The sequence below is a fragment of the Borostomias antarcticus genome (genome assembly GCF_949987555.1).
Source record: "Borostomias antarcticus genome assembly, chromosome: 1".
In the NCBI taxonomy this organism is placed as follows: domain Eukaryota; kingdom Metazoa; phylum Chordata; class Actinopteri; order Stomiiformes; family Stomiidae; genus Borostomias; species Borostomias antarcticus.
Window position 1 is genome coordinate 30,440,529 of NC_140234.1, and position 16,845 is coordinate 30,457,373.

At 44.6% G+C, this 16,845-nt stretch overlaps 1 protein-coding gene across 1 annotated transcript in view; it reads right to left on the reverse strand.

The window, feature by feature from the left end:
- LOC311326150 (RNA-binding protein Musashi homolog 2-like) overlaps window positions 1–9,091 on the reverse strand; it is a gene marked incomplete at its 3' end in the record, with an annotated part of 85,611 nt that extends 76,520 nt beyond the window's left edge. Inside the window, exons 1-5 of the mRNA XM_084459001.1 lie at window positions 8,966–9,091; window positions 8,590–8,630; window positions 8,134–8,215; window positions 7,570–7,654; window positions 3,900–3,941 (exon numbers count right to left, since the gene is read on the reverse strand). Of these exons, the coding sequence (XP_084315127.1) occupies window positions 3,900–3,941; window positions 7,570–7,654; window positions 8,134–8,215; window positions 8,590–8,630; window positions 8,966–9,027 (312 nt within the window). The 5' untranslated portion in view covers window positions 9,028–9,091. The remainder of the gene's footprint in view (window positions 1–3,899; window positions 3,942–7,569; window positions 7,655–8,133; window positions 8,216–8,589; window positions 8,631–8,965) is intronic.
- Window positions 9,092–16,845: the final 7,754 nt, after the last annotated feature.

Consider the following 16,845-nt stretch of genomic DNA (forward strand, 5'->3'; position numbering starts at 1 on the left):
TATTAATGTTTTTCTGCTTTGGCAACATGTTTTATTATGAAACGTCATGCCAATAAAGCTTTTTGACTTGACTTGAGAGAGAGAGAGAGAGAGAGAAGGAGAAGGGGGGGAGAGAGAGTCAGAGCCAGAGAGGGTCCAGCACGTTTGCCTCACCTCTGAACTTCATTAAAGACTTGTCCATGCAGGGTTTCTCACCCTCTGGACACACTCCCCCAACCACCTCGCTGCCTCTGTCAATACACAGGGCTCCTTCCACGCAAAAGATACATTCCTCTCAGTGGGACTCCCCTGCATATATAAATAACATGTTAAATGACAGGACTGGTCCACGTTCTCAGGCACACACACACACACACACTCCCACACAAACAAAGGTACACCTACACACACACAAGCACACACACGCACACGCGCACGCACACACGCACACACACACGCACACACACGCGCGCACACACACACACCCTTCTGGAGAGCCACATGGGGGGTGGTGGGTGTTGTGGGAGGCAGGGGTGTGTGGGTGCAGTGAGGAGGGGTGAGGGGAGCCCACAGAGGAATTGTTTTGACAGCTCTCGTGGCAGTAAATGCCAAAGCGTCTCCACTCAGGCAGAGTGCATGTTTGAGGGGGGGGACTGAAGGATCCCATTATGTTGTGTGCTCAACCTTCATTCTCCCTCCCTCCCTCCCTCTCTCTTTCTCTCTCTCTCTTCCTGTGCCCCATTCACTCTCGCTCTAATTCTCTCTCCCCTACCCCACCCCCCCCCCTCCCCCTGGAGATTGTTGCTCATAAGCCCGTACACAGTAAGACATGAGGTCTTTCATAGTTGACTTTCTCTGCTAAATAACAGACTGTTACACTGTGGGTCTGGCCTCCTGGTGGGGGACCTACCTGTGATTGGCCAGTCAACAACTTTGAGACTTCTAGTTGCTTCCGCACTGCTGGTGAATGTCACGGCTCCCAAACAGCCTCCTATAAACAGGCCCTTCAATGGCTGGGGAGAGACAGATACTATTGCTGCATTCATGTGGTGTCGGAATAATCGGAAAAATGAGTTTCCGAGTGGGAAATTTAACATGAACGTCCCCTCAAGTTGGAACAAGTCGGCGAAAATGTCTGTAGACCATCCAAAGAGTTAGGTTTGAGGAGGTCAACCAATGTGTGTGAAGCTTGCCAGATGCATCTCTCCCTTTGTTAAATAGCTGATTATTTGTTTGACCGAGGGGCATGGTTGGGGGAGAATCAATATCTTGACAGTGAAGTCCAGTTACAATCCCTCACTTGAAAAAGCAGAGAATATTGGCTGTCCACTTAGATAGACAGCGTTACAACCCAAGTCATATGCTCTCTGTTTTATGAATGAAAAGCCTCCGATGGTCCAGACAGGGGTTAATAACACTAATGGCTCCCGACAGGGAACAATAATGAGCCGGGAGAATCTATCTCTGAACAAGGTGGTGGCCACACTCCCTATATCAATTACACGTGTTAGGACACACTGAGATCCACTGTGGATTTATTGCTGTGGAAAGAAACTAGAACAACACCAAAAGCAATAACAACAAAACCAGCAGCAGGTTGCGAGGACGTTCAAAGACAATTTCACTTTCTGTCAGTGCTAAAGGGCCAGCGAGTTGAAGAGAATCGACTGAACTTTCACAAGGAGGGGAGCAGGAGGGCTGAGTGCTGGGCGTGACAGAGTGACATGTCGTTTCACTCTTCGACAGTAGGCTCACCTCCAAATACGGAGCAGGCCCGCTAACGTAATGCTGCATGATTGGAGGCAAAGGTAGGCCAGTATTTGCATAAAACGTTAGTATTGTGTGGTTCACTTAACACAAAGCAAACATCCAGAGGCTGTGTTCTGGCTGCTGCTGAGAACTGACTGATTTAATGCCCCCAGAACTGACTGATTTAATGGCCCCAGAACTGACTGATTTAATGGCCCCAGAACTGACTGATTTAATGCCCCCAGAACTGACTGATTTAAAGCCCCCAGAACTGACTGATTTAATGCCCCCAGAACTGACTGATTTAATGCCCCCAGAACTGACTGATTTAATGCCCCCATTCATCTTGGAGCCGGAGCGCGAGCCAGGAAACAGCATTAGGCCCCAGGCTCCGCGGCCTGCCCGGCACCGCCTGGACCAGAGGGCCTGGCATCTGTGTGTGTGTGTGTGTGTGTGTGTGTGTGCGTGTGTGTGTGTGTGTTCACGCAGCGGGAGAGAGAAAGAAAGAGAGAGAGAGAGAGAGAGAGTGAGAGTGAGAGAGAGGGAAAGGGAGAGGGAGAGGGAGAGGGAGAGGGAGAGGGAGAGGGAGAGGGAGAGGGAGAGGGAGAGGGAGAGGGAGAGGGAGAGGGAGAGGGAGAGGGAGAGGGAGAGGGAGAGGGAGAGAGTGAGAGGGAGAGAGAGAGGGAGAGAGAGAGGGAGAGAGTGAGAGGGAGAGAGAGAGAGAGAGAGAGGGTGAGTATGTCATTTCCTCCTTCCTCCAGAAGTCCACTCTGGTCAGGGCAGGGGGCAGGTTCTTGGTTTCTGTGGTGCTGTGGACACCTGCCCCCCTGGTACTGAGGCTCGAGAGACGCTTTCCTTCGCCAGCGGCTGAGGCCGCCCGAACACACTGGTCACTGCCTTAAAGAGCTAGGGAGAGCAGCTTCACTCTCTCTCTGTCGCTCTCTTTCTCTCTCTCACACACACACACATACACAAACTGGACACTGGATGAGCTCCCCAGCCAACAGACAAGTCTGAGGTGAAAGTCTCGATAGGGAAATCCAACATGGATCACAAAAAAAAAAAATCTTTAAAACTGAGCTAGAAGTTATTGACCGAGAACTGCCAAAATAAATCAGACTTAACGTCTACCAGAGGGTCTGGCTGTCAGGCCGAACTACACGCCTGCATACCTGGAAGAACCCCGCGACACCTTGACCTAAGATCCTCTGTCATCTGTCCACATCCTCCACTCCAGGATAAAACAAAGACTACCCAGGCAGTACTAAGGAGCTTGCCCTGAAGCCAGAGGTTCACCGACAACTCTAGGCCTGATTTAACCTTCACATTTGTCATATTTGCTCCTATACTTTATAGGCGATACTATGCGCCAACTTTTCTTTATTGTGGCAGATATCCTTGAGTCAAATTCATGTTTATTCAAATATGATTGCATAATTGATTCCAAGGGTGGTGTTCTTTTGCATAACAGCCCACAAAACAAAATATCAAAGCCATCCAAATAGGGAAGCATGAGGAAGCATATACCGACAGCAACAGCGTACGCACTGAATGTTTCACTCCCACCTCAGTCGCCAGCACTTCTCTCTCACTTCTCTTTCGGCACCAAGTGGATTTGAAAAGGGAAACGTGGGAGAGCGAGTTGTCTGCGTGAGGGAAAACTCCTCACAGCTTCTCAATTATACAACCATGCCCTTAAGAGACCGCACACTCTGGCTTTGAAAGCACCCACTCCGCCAACTCTCTGTTTGTAATTCGAACTAGGCTGTACACGTATAAAGTACAAACTCTGTTTGTAACCTGAGCTAGGTTATACACAGGGATAAACAAAGCTGCCCTTTATGTCGTGAAAATTCTGCGATCAATCTCTTCAGGAAAGAAACATGGAGTAATCAGTGATACTCTCTCATTCAGTCAAACGCTGGAGTCTTTTAAAGTAATCAACCAGGGACATTTTTCTAAACCGGTGTCAGAATTTGACACTAGCCCAATGATATCCATCTCAGATATTATGACTGTTCATTGTAACCTTCAACGCAGCCTTGCATTGTGTTTTGTGAATGAATGTTCTGACGAAAGTCTCTAATTCAAAGTTGGGAAGTTAATACTGAAAGTGCGTAAAAGCTTGTCTCTTCGTAGACAAGAGAATTGGGGGGGGGGGGGGCTCTTACCTTGGGTTGAGCACGTCTAGGGAAGGCAACTTTGGGGTCAATCTGTCAAACGTTGAAATCAGGAGAGGAGTGGGGGAAACAGGGGAGAGAGGGAGAGAGATTAGACATCAAGCAAGACGAGCAGTCAGTTAAGAACAGATGCAAACATACTGTAGTGTGCTGGACAATATTTTGGAACAGTACCGACAGGTCTACTACTGGTTCAGTGCATGCAGTGTTGATGACTCTGAATGAACACTCTGCAGTGTTGATGACTCTGAATGAACACTCTGAGTGTTGATGACTCTGAATGAACACTCTGCAGTGTTGATGACTCTGAATGAACACTGCAGTGTTGATGACTCTGAATGAACACTGCAGTGTTGATGACTCTGGATGAACACTGCAGTGTTCATGACTCTGGATGACTCTGGATGAACACTGCAGCGGTGACCTCATGCAGACCTGGTGATGCAGCTGAGCCAAGTCTATCCGGACAATAAATGGAGTTAATGGATCAAATCCTGACGAGGGAGAACAATCCAGGACAGACCGCGGACTCAGACCCAAGATTGAAATATCCGTGCATCACACCATCATCATCACCACCACCACCATGTTGCTAGATCCATTCCACACATCTCCTCATCACTGCCCAGCACAGTGGAGGGGAGCTGCTCCAAGAGGCCTCACACTAAACCATCTATCAGATGATTTCTGAAGAATCTGCATGATTGGGTCCAGGTAACTATTAAGAAATGTAAACGGACAAAAAGGGATTACACACATGGTCTGATTGATGGAGAACATTGTATTCTACCAGCGTCTGGATAATCCCAGTCATTTTGCAAATGCGGCGCATTGAAAGATGCTATTCAAAGCCACGCAATGTGCTGTCCTGGCGCTGAAAACATTCTTTCCAGCTGAACGCTACTACACCCAACATGAATGATATCCATCCCTTAGCTCATACTATGGATTTCCAATTCATGGTCCATTGGAGCCAGTTTCCTCGCATGCATTTAACATGCAGGTATTCATAGCCAACATGTGGCACTAACAGTCAATGGATTTTCACCTCCATTCTCAGACTGCATAACAGACACAAAGGTCTACTGGAGAAAAACTGCATGTTTTTGAGAGCTGTGAAATCACCCAACAAAGGAAAAGAAAAGACAATGTAACATGGGTGAATATGTTGGTGTGAGTGCCACGGAGACTGACAGAAAAAAATACCCTTGTGGACAGTGACTGGATTCAGCTCAAGTGCCTGAGTGCATTAGCACGGAGGAATGTGCTTCAGGCAGAGCTCTGTTTAGTCTGCTACGCTGGCTTTTATGGAATCATGGATTCTATTCTCAGCACACACAGTGTTTCTACACCCCGAGAGTTCATTCCCACGTCAAAGCCTCAATAAAAGGGGAAGTCTTTTATGCGTTATTGTCAATAAATGCAGGACGTATCCTCTTGTGATGAAGGGGGAGGGGGGGGGGGTTGACAGTGTTGAAATAAGCCTGTGCTGTTCTACACTTCAGTAAGAAGCAATTCTTCTTAAGGCAGCAAGATCAGTTCATATCATTCTAGTAACACACAACACCCTAACAGAGATGATAATTAACTCATCCCATTAACTGTGGAGGTGATTCCCAGTGGGCGTACTAGGCTGTACACTGAGTGCACACAGAAACCCCCTCGAACGGCCGCGTAGACCCCTTCTGGACGGAAATAACCTGCCAGCGTCCAGGACATGGCTCCCACTTCAGAACCTGCTTCAGCCGTTTCATTCAAAATCATTCAAAGGAAAGTCTATCTAGGTGTAACCCATGTGGTATTTGTCGTCTTTGTCCGATATCTTGATGCTGCTCTCCTATGTGCAGGAGTGCCTAAGTTCAGATGTGGACGACCTATCAGAGCTTCAGCAGCCAATAATACTGTCCTTCAGCACGGCTTATCCGCTCTAATAAAAGTGAGTCTAATAATAATCAAACATGAATATGAATCTTCCACATATTTCCTACTTCCAGGAGACAAAAATAAGTCCCAGTGAGATATACACAGGGCGTTCCATTTCAAAGCGTTCCATTTCAAAGCCAGCCACAGTACAGTGGCAGCCCTGAGGGCGGTACAGGGGGCCGCTCGTCTCCCCCGGCCGGTACAGGGGCCCGCTTGTCTCCCCCGGCCGTAACAGAGAACGAGCTCTTTGAGCAGGGTCTCTCGGGTGAAGAGGCACACACACTGCAGCCCACTCTGACTACCATTCTGTAAGGTGGGATTTCATTCACCAAATACCGGCAACTTTTTTTTATAAAAAAAAAAAAAAATCAATGGTCCGTCATCAATACCACAACAACATCCCAATAAACGTTGGAGGATGAAGGTCCACAAATCCTCATTTTGTGAACTGTGTGTACTATTCTGTTGCATGGGAGTAGGAGCTCTAATATCATCTGACCTAAATGACTGACTTTGTTCATTGATTTACCATACTGGCCTCAGAATCCCAACACCAAATGCACTACTTTCAGTTAAAGGGTACTTCAAGAGTCATTACCTATTAAATTAAGTCATCATATTATTCTTTAAACGTCCTTTAAAAGCCCTAATTTCTAACAAATGCTGTAATTATCTATGCATTTGTAGAAGGGACTAAACTTTATAAAATTACAATTTACTGTAGTTAGAAAATTAATTTTAAGACCTAGGAAGTAGGAAATAATGCTATGAAAAGATTTGGAGAGCTGGAAGGCAATTACACATACTGAGCTGTGTGAAACTGAGCTCGCTGGAAATGTAACACCTCAACTGAGGACCAATCTTCAAATCCTTTTCACAGTAAAATTAAACAAGCATCTTTAGAAAAAGCAAGTCAAAGCATTACTCTGACAGACAGATCATATTGTTGACAGCATAATCTCAACAATTAGGCTACTTTTCCAAATAAATTTTCAACGATACAGTATTTCAAGTAGGCCTCTATTTTTCTGTCCTCTAACTTCATGTGGGGTGTGTGAAGCCAGGATGGAGACACGCAGCCCTGGGCAGCTAGGCAGGAGGTGGGAGGTACAGGCAACGCCCACTATTGGGTTGAGGGCAGAGCAAACAGGCACGTATACAACACAGTCAAGACAGTCAACAGACTTAGGTGGATGAGAAATGAAAGCTTAACTCAAGATGAAGTGCATATAAAAGCAAATTTATTCATAGATAACCTGCATTTTGGCAACACAATCTTCATTAATAAATTTGTTGAAGGGGGGAGGGGGGGTGACCACATAAAAAAACAAAGCCAGAATGTATGAAGTACATTAGTATTATATGCAAAATATGAAATTATTTATTTTCAGAAAAAACCTAGAACACCCATCTTATTTCATAACATGCATGATCAAAAAAAAAAATCCACGACACCCATCTCAAAACAACCAGATGCTCTTGGAAGGGAGAGCTTCACAGGTGGTCATAGTGCAAGAATGACCTGTAATTCAGCAATCTACTGGAAATGAAGGCTTAACAAGGGACACAAGGCTAAGAATGCATAATTACCTAATTATCAAGTGTATGTGGCTGAGAATGACTAAAATAACATGCCTCAAAAGTCTGCAAAAGATATAAAATGTTCCATGAGATCAAGAACATCCATGCAAGGTGTGTGAATCAAACATTGGAGAAGTAACAAAAGTCTCAAACATACCGTTTTAGAGTCTAATTCGTGGTGAGGCTGCGCTAAGACTTTATCTACACTGGCAGCATCTGCAAATGTAACGAACCCGAATCCCCTGTGGGGGGAAAAGAAACAACACAGAAAGCAGAAACATTTGCGGTGCGTAGATACAGCATACTGATATATTACACACGAATATGCGCCAACAAATTATCACTGTTTATACTTTCGCATTTTCACTGTAGCCTACTTGTTTACTGTTTTGACTTTCATTTTACTTTTCACTGTCGGATAAAGTAGGCTATTTATAATGTAATCGACATGTGCTCAAAACAAATGGAAGTTAACATATACGTTACTGAGTACAAATACTACTAATACTCAATAATATTACAGTATTGTGAGCCGCGTTCAATGTCAAAACACCATGTTCTTTGCAAAGCGCTGATTCAATCGCTTGTAAAAGCGCAACGCGGGACAAAAATAAATGGCTCGGCTACCTGATATTGCGATATCATCGTGAGGACAGAACACACGTCCAGTGTTGAGGTAGTCCTACTAAAAGCAAGCGTTGTGGTGAAATATCTCATTTACCTGGAGCGCTTTGTCGTTGGGTCCCTCATCACCATGCATTCTCTGATTTCCCCGAATTTACTAAAATAGTCTCTAAGGCTGTCTGCAAAACAAACAAGAGAGAATACGTCGATGATGTATCTGGTAAATAAGGACCCGTGTGGGCTGTACGTGTGAGCGTTCAGTGTTCTCTGAGCACATAGGGGTCGAATAAAGGACTTCAAATGATTGGAAATCAAAATAACCTTGCGCGCAGAGGTACACACTCAGCGTATCCCACACAGCACGGCACGCGCACACGCACACACACACACACACGCGCGCACACACACGCACACACACACACACACACACACACACACACACACACACACACACACACACACACAGCATACATTGCAAGCAGTACGAGCAGTCTCAGCCTGCCGTGGAACACAACCCGACAGTCCCGCTGTAATCCGCTAATGCTTTTCTTACCTGGTGAAGTTTGCCAGCTGAGGCCACCGATAAACATTTTACTGTAAGAGAGAAACATAACAGAAGTGAGTCCAGATGTCAGATCGGCCATTTTGACGTGTAGCTAACTATTTGGCTAGCTATAGCTAACTACTTAGCTAGCGACAAAAAGCGAGCAAAACGAGGCAGAGCAGCAGCCGGAGAGACCAGCGCACTATGAGGAGCAGCGAGCAGCTATACTGGAGAAGGGGGCAGGCCCGCTACAGTCAAATAAAGGTGGAGTTGACTGCACTCGGAAAGCAATATAAATGTCAATGCTTTGACTAGGCTAAATTTATAGAAATAGAACTCGAAAAAAACGATAAATAAACGAGTCATTAAACGTTCGCAGTCTTACCCCGGGTCGTGCTGCGAATCATTAGGGCTTCCAGATGTGGATTGACTCCCGTCTCCCTCCATATCTAACCTAGCTATAGGCAGTAACTAACAAACACAGCCGACGGAGCCGCTAGGACAGTCTCACTGACCGGGAATGAGCCGTCTGTCACACGTGGGATCAGCTCAGCCTCAGGCTCCTCCCCCTCCCTGACCCGGTGGGGGCGGGGTCCGGGCTCATTGACGTCATCCGCCAGTCCCCGCCCACATACAGATGTCACACTTCGCAGACGCGGACCGTATTACATCACTGACGAAGAGGGGAAAGTGAACCATAACGCGCATTTATGTGCCTCCCATTTCCCTTTGAAAACATATTTATCATAATGACGGCAGCTTGCATTGCAGAACAACAGATTCACAGCATCAATGTAACCCAGATTGGGATGAGTAGTATGTTTCCGTACTAAGGTCATATTTATTGTTATATAAAAGTACTATTGTGTTTTTGTATTAACTAGGATTTTTGTAAAAACAATATGTAATTAATGAATGGCAATGGGCATGTTTGCAAAGTTATTAAATTGTATTCTTTGTCTGTATAGTTGTCATTGTAAGAGGAGTGTCTGTTTAAACTATGCAATTTTGGTCACAGAGCATGCAGGATTTCTCTCAGAACAAGCATTATATTCACTGAAAACAAATGAAATTTCAATAATGAATTGACCTTGATCAATTATGTTTTAGACCTTTTTTTTCCTTTTGAAGGACAATAATGGGATTTTGGTAAGGAACTGGATTTTGCCTCTGAAAAAGTGATGTTAATGATTGTTGTTTAATTCCTGAAGTCTTCTGTGGGGGTATCCTGTATTTAGCTATATACAGCATATCCTTTATTCTGGATCTTGTATTGTAGCACTGTTACTCCCTTTATCCTTTTTTGTACTGCTCTCAATTGCTTAGTGTGTGCACAATATAAGAGCTAATGGAGAAACTCTTTGACTGCTCTTTATACTTGTATGGCAAAGCATGTGACCAATAAACTGGACTTGACAGGGAGTCCATAGCAGCCCTCAGATGGCCAAGGCATTTCCAGGGCTAGTTCGGAGCTGGTGCCTAACCTCTAACCTCTAACCAGTTTTTTGTGTTTCGGTCTCTCGGCTCCGAAAACTGAGCTCACAGACAGCCCATAGCCAGCCCACAGACAGCCCACAGACAGCCCACAGACACCCTACAGACACCCGACAGACAGCCTATAGCCAGCCCACAGACACCCTACAGACACCCGACAGACAGCCTATAGCCAGCCCACAGACACCCTACAGACACCCGACAGACAGCCTATAGCCAGCCCACAGACACTCGACAGACACCCGACAGACAGCCCACAGACATCCGACAGACAGCCCACAGACATCCGACAGACAGCCCACAGACAGCCCACAGACACCCTACAGACACCCGACAGACGGCCCTCAGACAATTTTATTTTTTTGAGTAATTTTTCAAATACAGCACATCATATGAAAACACTTCTTTAAATTGTATGGTTGCCATATGGTTGTTGTTTGTTGGGGTCAAAGGTTAAGGTTTGAGGTTAGGGGTAGGGTTGGAATGAGCCTCGCAGGTTTTTATAGTATATTGTATAGTAGATGGAGGGGATCTGGTAGAGTAGATGGAGGTGATCTGGTAGAGTAGATGGAGGGGATCTGGTAGAGTAGATGGAGGTGATCTGGTAGAGTCGATGGAGGGGATCTGGTAGAGTAGATGGAGGGGATCTGGTAGAGTAGATGGAGGGGATCTGGTAGAGTAGATGGAGGTGATCTGGTAGAGTAGATGGAGGTGATCTGGTAGAGTAGATGGAGGGGATCTGGTAGAGTAGATGGAGGTGATCTGGTAGAGTAGATGGAGGGGATCTGGTAGAGTAGATGGAGGGGATCTGGTAGAGTAGATGGAGAGGATCTGGTAGAGTAGATGGAGGGGATCTGGTAGAGTAGATGGAGGGGATCTGGTAGAGTAGATGGAAGGGATCTGGTAGAGTAGATGGAGGGGATCTGGTAGAGTAGATGGAGGGGATCTGGTAGAGTAGATGGAGAGGATCTGGTAGAGTAGATGGAGGGGATCTGGTAGAGTAGATGGAGGGGATCTGGTAGAGTAGATGGAGAGGACCTGGCATGGGCCACTTTAGGATCCTCCATCACCAACTGAACATACAGTACATGTGGCTGATTTGTTTTCAGTGTTTTGCTTTCACTCACTCCCACAACAGCATTCCCTGGGCTTCCAACTATATCTAGCTGAAGAAAGTGTCTTATCTCACCCACATAAGCTGTAAAAGAAGACTACTCTTTTCCTTCAAACGAGACATCTGCAAAGTGGATTTGAAGCTGTCTGGCTTAAGCTTACACAATCGTACCTGCCATTTAGATATCACATCTTACGCGGTTGCAATGGGCAAAAAATAGCCAGCATTTTATTCAGTGTGTCAACAAAGATCTGTGAATGGAGAGCATACAAACACATCATTTGACTACCTCACATGTAGAAAGACATGCAAGCAGTTTGCACTAAAGTCTGAATTATTATATCAGCTCTATCACTAAAATGCCATTAATTGCATTCCATTTTGAAAATATAATCTTTCAACATGGACTAATGAAGAATGAAATAGGACAGGGTGTCGGAAAAGGGAAAGGGCACCAAGGTCCCCTGGACTCTTTAACAAAATTGCAACAGCCATTAGAAGGAACGGTAGAGGGCATTCTCCCAGATCAAACAACGGGAGAGAGATAAGAGGATCCCCAAGCATGTTGCCTCCAGTCTGAATGAGCGGAAGACACTGGACTGTTATCAAACCCACAGATAATAGGGAATGACATAACTGTGGCTTAATTAACTAGTGGGGGTTTTGGAAGTCACTTCATTTCCCTACACATTGTGAGTCCTTTGTCTCTGAAAGTGTGTGATGATGACTGTATATCGCACACCACACCAACACACTTCATTAGTTACAGATCGTACAAACAAAATTAATGCGAGGTTCTCTTCAATATTGATGATCTCAGTCAGTCTGATAGTCAGTCTGATGGTCAGTCTCTAGGCTAATACTAGACTTACGAGTCAGTCTCTAAGCTAATACTAGACTTACGAGTCAGTCTCTAAGCTAATACTAGACTCACAAGTCAGTCTCTAAGCTAATACTAGACTCACGAGTCAGTCTCTAAGCTAATACTAGACTTACGAGTCAGTCTCTAAGCTAATACTAGACTCAAGTCAGTCTCTAAGCTAATACTAGACTTACGAGTCAGGCTCCTAGTGTACCATGCTGTGTCTCAGGAGTGTGCTACCAAAAACCCTATCACATCAATACCAGCGAGGCGCCACAGTGCAGCAGCTGCTGACGACCGTGCCCAATACTGTTGAAAAAAAAAGAAAAAGAACCATCTTAGAGCTGCCTCCCCATGTCCCCAGAGTATTCTCCATCCTGTTTAAATGCCAGTTCATAATTTCATCAGGACTGCTTATATGGTAGACATCCTGTGTGTGTGTGTGTGTGTGTGTGTTTGTGTGTGTGTGTGTGTTTCCCCATGCTTTTAGATCTTGAAAGGACTGTCCCCAAAAAAGACTATCTGTTTTCAAATGTTAGTAATTAACACATTTCATTTGTGAATGAAAGAAAGCCCCTGTGTAAGGAGCGGCAGTATCGCAGTACATGTCTTTGTCTGTGAGCTGTTTGATGTTTTGTTTCAACTGCAGCATGATACACCAGTGTCCTGGGACGCCTGTTGCTAGCACTTGACTGTAATGACGGGCACATACACACCAGCACATTCGCTTAAATAAAAATAGATCCAGATTTTTTTCCCTCTTGAACTGAGCACATCAAGGAGCCCAAAAACAAAAGCTGTTAGCTTTCATTCTAATGAACTTCCATCAAAGAGCTGTGGCTCTGAGCATCAAAGCACAGCTCCACTCACCAGCTGGTGTAGAGACTTGTTCATAGGCAAGCCACACTGCTTTGTACCCACACTAAGACAGGTGCAAACTACCCTCTCATTCGAAAACACTCATTGACTGAGTCATACGCTCATTTAATTTGTCTTTCCCCTTGGCTCCTAGACATTTCTATCGCCTTTAAAGATGTTTATTCAATTTTTATGTGCTGTAGTCATCTATCTTATCTTATCATATTTATTGAGATGTTGCTTGCTTCACCTGATTGACAGTCATATGCTCTATATTTAGCTTTCCTTCAAGACCTTTTGCAGGGACAGATCCCACTTCATACAAATAAAACATCTCCAACATTTCAAATGTCACCTTGGCTGTCGCACAAAGCAGCCTGTATTAATGCCACACCCAGGGTGACAGAAGAGCAGCCTGTATTAATGCCACACCCAGGGTGACTGAAGGAGTAGAACCTCCGGTGCAACACAATGCAATGACGCAGTCGGTGTGTCCATCGTTCTGGCCCCCGGGTGATTACTGTTTTTTTGCTTCCTTCTGGAATATGTAGAGGTGGGTCGTATGCCCACCTCCCTTGTTCTCTGTAAAGCGCATTGTGTTGCCTCTGGGTATGAAATGCGCTATACAAATAAAGCTTTGATTGATTGATTGATTGATCGTAAGTGACCAACTGCAGGACTGACCAGTGGTGCATTTTACATTCTGTAATCGATCTCTAGCCCTCGCTGTCTGTAGTTTAAAAGCCTGAATGTCTTTTATTTGCCTCGGCAGGCGATTAGGACATCACATCTGGGGAGAAGGAACACCTGTTTTTTCATCATCATATGTAGGCTAATCATCCATTGAAGATAAGCAGAAAGTGTCACATTCTTTGATCAAGTCCTGATCAAAGAATAAAAGAACAATGTAAATCCTGAAAGAAACAAGTCAGGTTTTATCCTGTACGAAAAGGTCAAACTTGACATAATTGACATAATCACCTTAAAATAAATACATTTTGGTGACTTTTTCTAACAGTAGGTCTATATCTTAACTACTTACGCCCCCTAGTGGTTTTATCTTCCACATACCTGAGGTCCATAAAGATAAACTAAAATAAGCCAGTATAATAAGTATATTAGCACAGCCAAATCATTTACATTGAACACACCACTTACTGGATAATTCAGGTTGTAGCCTTAAATAGTTTGATTGGGGGAGGTGGGGATGATAAAAGACTGGGATGAATTAGCAGATATTTCCAAACATTATCCCAAAAAGAACTTCTTTTTTTTTTAACACATGCAAATAAGGGTGTTCACCATCACAGGCTTCTTGCTACCACAATCTCTCTCTCTCTCTCCGTCCCCCACTCTCTCTCTCAGCAGGAGCTTTGTCCCCTCTGCCATCACTTAACAAACCACCCAGACAATCTACCAGGTCATCATTATGTTGTGTGGATACTGTAGGTACTGTATGAGTGCTTATAGGTGTTTGGTGATGTGATGTGTGATGTACATTATCTGGATGAGGTGGGGCTATGGTGTATATTTGTGTATATTGTAATGTGTTCATGTGAGGCAATGTATAGAAATGGCAATATCTATTTATTTATTTATCTATTTATCCGATGTAATATTAGAAAAGATCAAAGTTTAAGTTCAAGTTCAAAAGCTTTATTGTTATTATACAAAGTACAAGCAAGATGGCGGAGCACGTAGACACAGCGACTCAGTGCTCCCTCAAGTGTTGTGTATGGCTGCTATTTGTACTTCTGTTGGTAGTAGAGCTCAGTCTGGGCATATTGATAAATTGATGCAAGATAAAAGTTACTTTAATTTACTCAGTTTAAAAAATAAATAAAACATCTTTTGAAAGTTTGGTTGTGGCCAATGTGAATTGGTCCGTTAGAGAATAGACCTCATGCTCAAGAGGCTATTGGTCCTACAGATATTTTCCAGTGTAATGATTGAGTAAGTGTAGGTATTACATCTCTATGAATGTTTTTATCGATCTCTTTTTCATTGATTTGTATGAAGGATGCTATAGAAATAAAACGACATTGACATTGAATAATTTTAAATGTCAATCACAGCTTCTCTTCAATGCTCTTTCTGTCTCTGTGGGGAAGCACCTATTCAGCCCAGATGAGATACTGTACTTAACTAGTCAGCAAAAATACTAACCAGTCAGCCGAAATACTGTACTTAACCAGTCAGCTGAAATACTGTACTTAACCAGTCAGCTGAAATACTGTACTTAACCAGTCAGCTGAAATACTGTTCTTAACCAGTCAGCTGAAATAGCAACACCTGGCTGCCTGGTGTAACAGAAGAGAAACTCACAGACAGCCAGTCTCAGGGAAGAACACTCTTTGTAATTCATGAATGTTTAACGAGAGGCAGTCGCTTTCACATCCCCACCTAAGGAGGCTGATCGAGGGGCTTGTTCAGAACGTAGGCCTACTGACCCCGAGAGGCCGATCGAGGGGCTTGTTCAGAACGTAGGCCTATTGACCCTGAGAGGCTGATCGAGGGGCTTGTTCAGAACGTAGGCCTACTGACCCTGAGAGGCTGATCGAGGGGCTTGTTCAGAACGTAGGCCTACTGACCCCGAGAGGCTGATCGAGGGGCTTGTTCAGAACGTAGGCCTACTGACCCCGAGAGGCTGATCGAGGGGCTTGTTCAGAACGTAGGCCTACTGACCCTGAGAGGCTGATCGAGGGGCTTGTTCAGAACGTAGGCCTACTGACCCTGAGAGGCTGATCGAGGGGCTTGTTCAGAACGTAGGCCTACTGACCCTGAGAGGCTGATCGAGGGGCTTGTTCAGAACGTAGGCCTACTGACCCTGAGAGGCTGATCGAGGGGCTTGTTCAGAACGTAGGCCTACTGACCCCCAGACAGCAGCTCCATCACACTGGGCTTGTTCAGAACGTAAATATATATGAACGTAAAATATTATAAATGCGGATTAAATCATTAACTTACTTGAATCTTTGTTTGTGGGTTGATGAATACCTCAATACAAAGAGCAATAAGGCCTAAAGTATATAGTCTTTTTTTATATTTAAGCCATTATGAGAAGGACGCTTACTTTAATAGAGGTGATCACAGGGCATTAGTAATAGGAATATGACTATTGACAGTGGTTACATTTATTTTAGGTGAGGCAGTAGGCCTTGTTGCCATGTGTCAGTCTAACAGCAACAACAGAGAAACAGCCGCTGACCAATGATCAAAGACCATGACATCACAGCCCAATGATCAAAAACTATGACATCACAGCCCAATGATCACAGACCATGACATCACAGCTACAAAAGATGAGAACAATCACGGTAACATTTTTATACCTTTATTTTTTCCAATAGATCTGTACAACCAAATAATCAAACCTTTTAATGAGTCTAGCAAAATCTGACGTGAAATGCTCTGGGCAGGATTGCTTAATACTCATTTAAATAATCAAATGATTAATGATCTAGCTAAGCAAACACATCAAACCGGTCATACCGACAGGACATGGAGCGGCTTTGGAAGGGGGGGAGGAGCTGAACCAAACCAAACCGAAAAAACATGTTCCCTTTTGTTTCCCTTCTCTCTCCAGTGTTATACAAAAGTACAGTGAAACATCTTATATACATAGACCTGCACAAATTAATAACTCAAAGCTGGACCACAGAAGAGGACTACGTGTCATTTCCTGGGGGGCGTATATACTGGAGCTGGCATTAACCGGACTGGACTTGGACCGAGGACAGTAACGTTAAAATGACTTGGAGAAGAAGTCGTCGGGGGGGGTCTGACAAGACTGAACGCTGGCCAGCTTTTACACTCCCGACTGACCCCATGCTGACCTTGACATGTACATCCCTTCACAACCCAACCTCAGGTTCAGAAACTAGACAGCACGTCCCAAATGTCACCAGTTTCAGGAGACAGGAGATACGGGAGATAC